This window comes from Pteropus vampyrus, unplaced genomic scaffold (genome assembly GCF_000151845.1).
Source record: "Pteropus vampyrus isolate Shadow unplaced genomic scaffold, Pvam_2.0 Scaffold192, whole genome shotgun sequence".
Lineage (NCBI taxonomy): Eukaryota > Metazoa > Chordata > Mammalia > Chiroptera > Pteropodidae > Pteropus > Pteropus vampyrus.
Genome location: NW_011888973.1, coordinates 1,918,326 through 1,928,286, shown reverse-complemented (window position 1 = coordinate 1,928,286; position 9,961 = coordinate 1,918,326). Strand labels below are relative to the sequence as shown.

The window sequence follows — 9,961 nt, the reverse complement described above, 5'->3', positions numbered from 1 at the left end:
TACGCTGCCCCCTGTGTCTGTAGGTCGTCGCTGCCATCATCGAATCGGGCAAGGCTTTGTCGAGGGAAGAAAGGAAGAGCGAGCGCTGTCCCCTCTTGTACCAGTGGCACCGGAAGCAGTATGTTGGAGCGGCCCATGGCATGGCCGGGATCTACTACATGCTGATGCAGGTGAGGACACCCCGAAATACTGAGGTGGCGATCGTACCGTAAAATACAAATCAAATAGGAAAATGGAACTATTTTAGCACAAACCAAGCAGGCTGAAACAAAGCGAGGCTCCACTCCGAATCGTGGGTGCTCCGGCTCTACCGCATGAGCCCTGAGCGGTGGGCTCCGGGGGCGCCTTCGGTGTGCAGGTTTGCACCGGCCGAGGTGCCTGCCACGGCCCTTTGCCTCTGTCCACGTCCTTCTGCTGACGGAAGTGGTCACTCATGTAATAAGGGAGAACCTTCGCGCCCATAGTGTCTGCTCATGCACTGAATTAAAAACAGAAACCTGACCATTTTGTTCCTGAGTAGATTTTCTCATTCTCTGCTGAGACAGCATAATGTGAAATTGGCGGGGGGAGCTTGATGTACCTTAAATATTGTGAACTCTAATGATGCAGAAAATACTTTTCAACTTGAATTTTCTGAAGTATAAACTATTTATGTAAATTCCTTAGTTTTGCATATTTCTTAGGACATGCATCTTTAAGCTTTATCACTGCCAGTATGTACAGAGAGAGAATAAAGATATAAGTTCTTGAATATAAAAAAATAAGAAAGCGGACCGGCACAGATTCTTCACGTCCGGACACCCCACCTTGCTGTCAGCTGTGTTCTGAATCTTTTAACTGGCTTGTCGCAGTGGTTACGATGTCGTCTGTCAGCCATCCCTGACGTGGGGTTATGATGTCGTCTCTCAGCCATCCCTGACAGCTGCCACATCACGGACTGCCTCTCCTGTGAGGCAGGCAGGGGGCCCTCGCCAAATGCTGTTTCGCCCGCTTCCAGCCGTGTGGCCTGTGCTGCCCTTCCTGGTTTATAGGCAGACTGCTGCTTTTTCCAATCAAGCCTTCCTTTATCTACCATAACTGTAACAGTTAATTTGCTTAAAATCACGAAGCTAGCAAACAAAACAAAAACGCTAGGTACAGACACCGGATTGGTGCTTACCAGAGGGGGGAGGGTGAAATGGGTAAAGCGGGGTCAAATACGTGATGACGCTGGAAACTGGACTTCGGGTGGCGAGCACAGTGTGCTGTGTACTGGTATCAGGTTGCAGTGTTGTAACCCTGAAACCTACGTGATGTCGTTACCCAGTGTTACCTCAATCTAAAAGGAAAAAGGGACATATTTGAAAGTCCCCATTAGAAAGGTAGCTAGCTATCTGTGATGCTTCATTTTGTGTGTCAACTTGGTTGGCCATGGTGCTGGATATGTGCTCAAACATTACTCTGGATGTTTCTATGAGGGTATTTGGGTGAGATTTAGATTGAAGTGGGTAGACTTCTGTAGAGCAGGCCGCCCTCCGTGGTGTGGGTGGGCCTCAGCCATTCGGTCGACGGCCTCCCCTGAGCAAGACGGATTCTGCAGCAGACGCCTTGTGACCTCATCTGCAGCATCAAAGACCAGAAGCAAAAAGAGGTCTGCCCCGTCTTAAATGACCAAGTAACTGTATATGCACCTTGGTATTCCAGCTAATTGATGTTTCATTAGATGAGCCACAATACAAAGATTAAAAAAGGAACCTTAAGGAAAAATTATTTCAATGTTTTATTTATATTTGTTTCTTTAAAGCCAGCAGCAAACGTGGACCCCGACACCTTGACAGAAATGGTGAAACCCAGCATCGATTACCTGCGCCACAAAAGGTTCCGGTCTGGGAATTACCCGTCGTCACTGAGCAACGAAACAGACCGCCTGGTGCACTGGTGTCACGGGTCCCCGGGCGTCATCCACATGCTGATGCAGGCCTATCAGGTCAGTGCGCGGTGTCGCGGGCCACGTTCCCGGGTCCCGTCTCCACCACCAGCTCTTCAGCTGGGTTTGGGTGAGCACTGGGGTTTTTTTAAGCTAAGTGTTAGGGTTACTTTTGGAAAACCGTGCGCTAGGAGGAGGACGGGGGATGGAGGGGGACAGACGGCCACATGAAGACGGTCAGTGCTGCAGTGTGGCTGGTGTTCTCACAGCCCGGCGCCACCCCACGACTCCTGATGTCCTGCGGTTTTCCAACCAGAGCGGGGAGTACCTCGCTCACTCGACACTGAAGCATCGTTTCAACAGCGCCTTGTTCTTTGTCGCCCAGGTGTTTAAGGAGGAGAAGTACTTGAAAGACGCCATGGAGTGCAGCGACGTGATTTGGCAGCGAGGTCTGCTGCGGAAGGGCTACGGGGTCTGCCACGGGACGGCCGGGAACGGCTACTCCTTCCTGTCCCTCTACCGCCTCACCCAGGATAAAAAGTACCTCTACCGGGCCTGCAAGGTAAGGACAGCTATGTCCCAACCACTCCTGAGTCCTCCGGGACACGCACGAGGCCCACGAACACTGCTCCTCCCGTTAACCTCGCTCCCGGCTCTGCCCCCTCTGCCCTCCTCGTTGCTCTGGCACAGCCTCGGCCTGGCCGCTCTGGCATCGCAGCGCGAGTGAGGCCCGCGCCCCGCCCGCCCCGCTCACGGAGCCCCGCGCCCCCACCCGCCCTGCTCACGGAGCCGCGTGCGCTCCGGCCTTCACAGGCTCCTGCAGCCCGCTGCCTAGCCCCACACCCCCTACTCCAGCTGTGCTGCCCCCATCGCTCCCTGTTGAGGAGTGTGCCCCTGGCTCCCTCGGCATGTGTCGTTAGCTCTTTCTCCCATCTGGAATGTTCTTCCCCTGAAATCTGCATGGCAACGCCTTGCCATTCGATCTCAGCTGGCATAATGCCCTGAGGGCCTCTGGGACTTCCCAGGGGACAGGAGGGCTCATGCAGGCATCCGATGTGTACTTCTGCTGAGGCCCTCAAGTGTGTGGCCCCGGTGGAGCTCAAGCTTTGCTATCTTACTCGTGGAGGTTACCAGCCGACACCAGCACTGAGAGCAGCACCTGGCGCCAAGTAGAGTCTAAGAAACACATCTAATGTGTGCAAATGAATGGCACACAGCGAGGCCCGGCAAACGTTTGCTGGTGTTTTCATTACTGTACACGTTTCACGGAACGTGGTTATGTAGACGCAGAGGGACGACTGGGAGAAGACACCCCGAAGCGTTTCCCGTGAGCCCCGATAGGCGGGAGCATCGCAGGGGGCTTCTTTACACTGCTGGACGCTGAACAGCCGTTACTGTTACCAAGCCTCCTCTCAGCCCAGGCAGACTGGAGTCTTCTATCCTGGTGCCCGTCAGTGGGGCCGTGTGCAGAGTGGGGCACACAGGATGCCCTGGGGGCACACGGAGGGCAGGGCCTGACCCCCGACGGTCCTGGAGGTCGGGAGGTGACGTCTAGGCCGGGACCTCAAGGAGGGCCGTACATTAAGCAGAGGGGGTGAGGGGAGGCCGGGTGGAGGGCTGAGGCGTTCACGTGGCGGGGGCAGTGGGTTTGGTGAGAATCATCATTGTGATCATGGATGATTCAGAGAACACAGGATTCAGAAAGGCTGTGTGGACGGAGGCCCAGCAAGATTTTTAAGATGATGAGTTTTCCGGGTGGCCAAAGAAGGGGCGGCCTGGGAGGCGGGGCGCCTTCCTGGTCATTGACAGAGAGGCACGGAGTGCTCCCCACACCTGAGCACATCCATGCGGGGGCGCAGAGGGCGAAGGTGAAGTCAGACAAGAGGGCCAGGCCGAAGCAGGCTGGTCGTTGCCGTGAGTAGTTCCCCCGAGTGGCTGTCCTAGCCAGTGTGAGTGCTGATGGAAGCGGGGCCTTCACAAGGGGGTGTCACCTGTGCCCAGACTCTTCTCAGAGGCCGCTGTGGCCACAGTGAGAAGAAGGGTAGGTGTCCCCAAGTTGTGGTTTAATAATTAATGCCAGAAATGTTGCGTTATAAACCAAGGCATCGGCTGTGAGGATGAAGGGCAGGATGCTGAGCGCACAGACGGCAGTGGGGTTCGAGGGAGAGGACATGGAGACGTCGCAGTGTCCCCCGTCATCTGACTGAGGACCAGACAGATGGCCCGTGAGACAGGCTGGAAGGGCCAGCACGTGCGGGGGTGGAAAGCAGAGTAGCTTTCATTTTATACGTACTCAACGTGATAGTCCTTGTGTCTGTCGCATACAATTCTTTACATACAAATGATGGAAATTTGTAAGTGAAGCGGTAAAGGGAAACGTAACAATATAAAAACCCATGAGGTTTGATGCGGCGGTGGTGGCTCGGGGTAGTGACTTGGGGAGCTCAGAGGAAAGGGTGGGGTGGGGTGGGGCTAAAGGTGGAGGGAGTGCCCCAGGCAGTGGCATCAGGCCTGTGCTGTGGGGAGGCAGGAGGTGACATTTTGCAGGAGTGCGACTGAGGGCTGGGCCCAGGCCAAGGCCAAGGGTGTTCCAGCCGAGGCCAGACGGTGCCGGGGCGGCGGGCAGCAGCGGACTCGAAGGCGGGTTCTGGGCCCGGGTTTAGCCTGGGTGGATTTCCCTCGGGAATGACCGCCGAGGGAAGGAGGCAGGTGCTGGAAGAGACAAGTGGGTGGTTCTCTGCTTCAGCCTCCCCCGAGCTCTGAGGTGGACCCCGCCCTACAGCTGGGGAAACAGGAGGGGGAGGTGGCAGCCGTGGGGAGGCGGCCTGGGCGCCCCTCGCCCCTGCACTGCCCGGCCCCCATCCTCGGGGCTCGGGGAGTCCACTGCGGTGCCTTTTGTTGCCTTTCCGCCCAGTGAAATGTCCTCCCTCAAGAAGAAATGTCTGTCTTCCTCTCAGTTTGCAGAGTGGTGTCTGGAATATGGAGCCCACGGGTGCCGCATCCCTGACAGGCCCTACTCTCTCTTTGAAGGTAAGGGCGAGGGGGGACGCGGTGCCGGGGTGCGGGAGCCCGCCCGCTCTGGGGGACGGGCCCCACCACCTGTGCTCTTATGTGACAGCCCCACCGCTGTTCGTGGGAAGGTGACTGTAAACGAAGTAGTTTCTGTCCCTTCTCATTTCTGTCCCTGCTTTGTGCTCCCGTGACTGCCTTCCGGGTGGGTTTAGCTCTTCTGTGACGTGCAGACAGCACAGATGCCCGCTGCCTGCCAGGAGGGACGCCGGGCTCCTGTCCGTGCGTGTCATCCGTCCCGTGTTCATGCGCGGTCTGCTCACGGAAGCTGGTTGGTCACTTAGCGTAGTGATTGTTTCGGTTCTGTGAAGAAGTACAAATAATCATATCAGTAGCTAAAGGCTTTAGTGATCAGAAACACGAATAGGCGGAAAAAGTAATGAGAACATGGAAGAGAGTTCTGAGACGCAGGGGCGGCCACAGGAAACGGCAGGCGCGACAGCCGCGGTCAGACCGCGCAGCGCGAGCCACTCGCGAGAACAGGACGGGGGTCCTGAGAGACTCCCCTGTCTGGATACGGTGTGCGCGTGCGTGTGTGTGCGCGCGTGTGCGCGCGTGCGTGTGTGTGTGCGCGTGCGTGTGTGCGCGTGCGTGTGTGTGTGCGCGTGCGTGTGTGTGTGTGCGCATGTGTGTGCGCGTGTGTGTGTGTGCGTGCGCGTGTGCGTGTGTGTTGGGTAATCGCAACATAAGCCACAGAAATCAAAGAGCAAAGGTTAAATGATGTTAGGATAAATTGATGATAACTTTTAATTACTTCAGAGCCACATCTTATACTAATTCCAAAATAAAGTTCAGAAGAATAAATGATTGAATATTTTCTTAAAAATCAAATAATAAGCGGGTGTTAAATTTTGTCAAATGCTTTTTTTGCAGTATGCGATAAAGATCACGTGATTTTTCTTCTTTACCTTATCAATATCATAGGCTTTCATCTGGATAGATTTTCAGATATTAGCCATTTTTGTGTCTTTGGACTAAACCTTATTGGTCATGGTGTACAATTCTTTTTGTATACTGCAGAATTGCACTTGCTCATATTTTGAGGATTTTTGCATTTATACTAGTGACTTATGTTTCCGGACTTTGCACCTGTTCCGGCATCTGGGGCCCTGTGGAGGAGCCTGTCCTGCCCGGGGCTCTGCCGCCCACCCCAAGGTCCTGTCAGCATCAGCCCGGCCTCCTCGGGACCCCGCCGAGGGCTGTCGCCACTGTCTGCTTCCTGTGGGTGCTCACAGACCAGTGGCTTTAGGGTTTCTTACCTAAGCTCCCGGAACTCTTTCTTCAACCTAAAACTTGTAGGGAAGGCTGGGAATAACCCAAGGGCATATACAAAAATACTGAGGAAACCGGACTCAGCCGCTGCTCCCTGTGCGAGTCCATTCGCATCACAGTCTGGAACAGGCAGACTGCTCCGTGGTGGCGACAGCCAGGGGTAGACTGCACAGGGACACTCAGGGACTTGCTGGGGGGCGATGCAACCTCTGAGTCTTCATAGAGGTTTGTGCAGGTGTGCGCAGGGTCAGACCTCTGCTGAGGACTTGTGTGTTGTGTCATGTGTAAATTTTACATCAAAGTAAAACCTCTAAACAAGGGGGTGGCGGGGAGAGAGGGTTTTTGTGATGGAGAGAGGGAGCCCGCAGCCTCCCTCGCCCCATCCAGGACCCAGTGATTTGGGGTGGGGGTTTTGACCAAAGCAAATAAAGTTCGTTTTTAAATAACATTCTTAAAACCTAAAGAAATACCACAACCATAGCACCTGTAACTTTTTTGGTGGTAATTCTGTGAGATCATCTTAAAGTTTCAAAATAAAAAATAAAGCCCAGAAACTAATTTTTAAAAAGAAGGTACTGAAGAAAAGTGGCATCATTACCTGCTGGGTGCTGATGTAAGGATTTGTTTGTTTGTTTGTTTGTTTGTTTGTTTGTTCTGAAGTCAGTTTTGAAGTCCTCAGCTCCTTTCCCACCCCCTTACAGCTCCTGGTAAAGGAAATGATCAGAGGTCACTTTGTCCCAGACACTCCCTCCTGCCCTTCGTAACGGTCCCCTTGTACGTTACAGGCATGGCTGGCACCATCCACTTTCTCTCCGATGTCCTGGTACCAGAGACATCACGGTTTCCAGCGTTTGAACTTGGCTCTTCGCAGATGGATAAAAAGGTGCAAAAAGACTACTAAGAGACCCATTGGGACCAAAAGCCACCAGGTTGCTCAGTGCCTGACAAAGAACCAGCCACGTGTGAACTCGGAAAGGCAGACACCTTCTCAGCCCCGTGAGGCTCAGAGGCCCTCCAGTTAGCGCATGAGTGACAGAAACCGTGACAGTGTCCCCCTCCCCTGTGTAAAATGCGGATTCTTCACACCCAGTTCTCTGTCGCGTTTGCATGTTTCTTGGTGTTTGTCGTCGTAGGTGTTGGCTCTTCTGAGCGGAAGGCCCTTCTCCCCACGAGCCTAGCTGCCCCGGGGGCAGGGTGGCCGCCACTCCTGTGTGACCGTCTTAGGCTGACTCGTGGAATAGTCAGGTGGCATCTCGTGTAGCAGAAGGACTCTCCAGGGGACATCCCGGTGACAGTACTTTCTCAGCATCTGCGTACCTTTCAGATGAGCGTGAGGGAGAGACCACGCTAAAAACTGGGAAGAAACCCAACAGATAAGGGGGCGTCAGCTGGCGTGCTTGGCGGGGAGCCTTTCCACAAGGCCAGAGAACACGCCTCTGCTTTGTGCTCACCTGAGTGTTTTTAAGCCAAATGGGGTCCATCATGGCTCCCCTGAGGCTCCCCGTTCCCAGCCGAGGTTCCAGGCTCTTCGTGTGACATTCCAGAGGCTCCTGGTCTGAGATGGTGGGCACCTGGCGACAGGACTTTGTGACTGCAAGGGCAGTGTCCCAGACCACGTCCTGAATCGGGTCGCAGTGGCCAAGCACCGGCAGGTCCAGATGTGGCTCCTGTGACCAAGCAGACGGCACCTCCGCTTCATCACGTCACAGCTTACTGTTTCAGGCTCAGCGGGCAGAATTCCAGAAGCGTCATCAGCAGAAAAACTCAGCTGTTCCCACGTTGCGAGTAAAGTTTGTTCAAAAGTTGGTCAGTTATCAAAGTAAAAGTTTGGGATTGATACGGTTCTTATGTTTTGTGCACTATTCGGATGATAAAAATCTCACATTTGATGAACAGTGTGAAGCATAAAGGTAGTTGTCCCCACTTACCCGGAAACAGTGTTCTGAGCAAGGACCTGCCGGTGGTGTTGGCCTGACGTTTTTAATATTAAAAAAGGGCGCCGATTCGGACGAGCAGACCCGCCACAATTCTGCCCGTGGGTTTCGGTTTGGGAAGGGTTTTCTCGGCACGGGACGCGGGGCCGGGGCTGCCTGCGAGCTGGCGCACGGGCCGGAAAGCATGGCCAGGCCTCTGCCGGCCCGGGGGCTGTGCAGACCCGCGCCCGTTCCACTGAGGAGGAGCTGTCGCTGCGGGAGGCTCGCCATATGCTGCTCGGGGCATCGCCGAGCCTTGCTGTGGGCCCGACGCCCTGACGTGCGGCCTCAGTTTCTAGCTCGGCGCCTCATGAGTCCACCGCAGACGCTCGTGTCCCGCCGGCGAGACTGTGTTCTCTGGTCAGGCTGGCCGCATGGGTGCGAATCCTCAGAGTCATGTCTTACCCAACCTGATCTCGTGGGCCAGCACTGCCAATGGCCCCGGGCCACGAGCTCTCAGGCAGAAGAGGCCACCTGATGTCCCAGCTCGTCCAAACGACAGGCGCCCTTCCTCCCAGCCACACACCTGGGCCGGCAGCGAGGTCCCGGCCGCCCGCCCCACGGCCGCCCTCAAGGCTCCGCTGAGAGCTTGGCCCGAGCTGCCTCGCTCTGGGGGAGGTGGTAGCTGCACGGGAGTCACCCCGAGGCCCCCGTGCAGCCTGCCCGGCAAGCGGGGACAGCCGGGGAAGCCCTGAGCCTGGCCCCGTGTCTGCAGAAGCGGCGGCCTGGTTACCTGGGTCTCACCCAAGTGTGGAAGTACTTGCCAGTCTGTGCCTGACACCCCGAGGGAAAGACAGAGTACTGCAGAATAAACGAGACCTTTTAAAGTTTTTATAGAGCCAGGTGGGTTGGCACCTTCCTGCTCGCCCACCGGCTGCTAACGGCTGCAGCTCTGCGACTCCAGTGAGTCCAGTGAACCCCCTCGCCGGCACGTGGCCATAGTCCCAGCTCTCAGGCCCTGAAAGCAGGAGAAATGAAGACCGGACTTAACAGGAGGCGGTTTAACGGCTCTGAGTGTTGACTTCAGACCTCAGAACGCCCAATGACGATTTCTTAGATTTGCATCCCAAAAAATGTGTCTAAATTTTAAAAGCACGTGTGTGCACAACACCATTCTAAAATGGGAAAGAAAGCGAGCTGACGTCCACGCAGTCTGGGCGCCTTGGCTTCGCTGGTAGAGCCAGTTCTGTGGCGATGACCCGTGGGGCCTGCTTCGCTCGTGCGCCTGCGTCTGGGCAGCGATGGCTGGCGCCGGGCACCGTTCCGAAGACTCCGTTCTCCACCCAAAAACGTGGCAACTGCTCCGAGGCCCCCACAACCTGGGGACGATGGCAAGAGCAGCCCGTGTCGACCACGACACCCGTTGTCATCTCTAACGATTATCGCACTGCGGGAGGCGGGTGCTGTCATCACAGACGAGGGCGCCGATGGCCTGGCCCAGGGTCACAGCGAGAATGAGGGACAGCCAGGGCTCAGACCAGACGGTCCTCGCAGTCGTCACACTTCTAACTGGCACTCGGTGCCTCTTCCTCATGCCGGATACGGAAGGCGGGAACTGCGAGCTGGGCGGGCCGGGTGACAAGGAGACGAGCGGGGCCTCGTCCTCCGCCCTCGTCGTGCGCTCGGAGGGCCCTCTGACCGTCAGCGGCACGTGCGTGCTGCCGTTTCGCATCCATTAAGTTCGCGAAAGCCGTGGTCCAAGTTTAAAGCGCACACTCCCTCGACGCTCGTCTAGCCTGTC

The 9,961-nt window shown here is 55.7% G+C and overlaps 1 protein-coding gene across 3 annotated transcripts in view; it reads left to right on the top strand.

The window, feature by feature from the left end:
- LANCL2 (LanC like 2) overlaps positions 1-8,136 on the top strand; it is a 35,039-nt gene extending 26,903 nt beyond the window's left edge. For all 3 annotated transcript variants that reach the window (XM_023537473.1, XM_011371498.2, XM_023537474.1), the window contains 5 exons: positions 1,784-1,966; positions 2,292-2,468; positions 4,864-4,936; positions 7,033-7,130; positions 7,381-8,136. In XM_023537473.1, coding sequence (XP_023393241.1) covers positions 1,784-1,966; positions 2,292-2,468; positions 4,864-4,936; positions 7,033-7,130; positions 7,381-7,425 — 576 coding nt within the window. In that variant the 3' untranslated portion in view covers positions 7,426-8,136. The remainder of the gene's footprint in view (positions 1-1,783; positions 1,967-2,291; positions 2,469-4,863; positions 4,937-7,032; positions 7,131-7,380) is intronic.
- Positions 8,137-9,961: the final 1,825 nt, after the last annotated feature.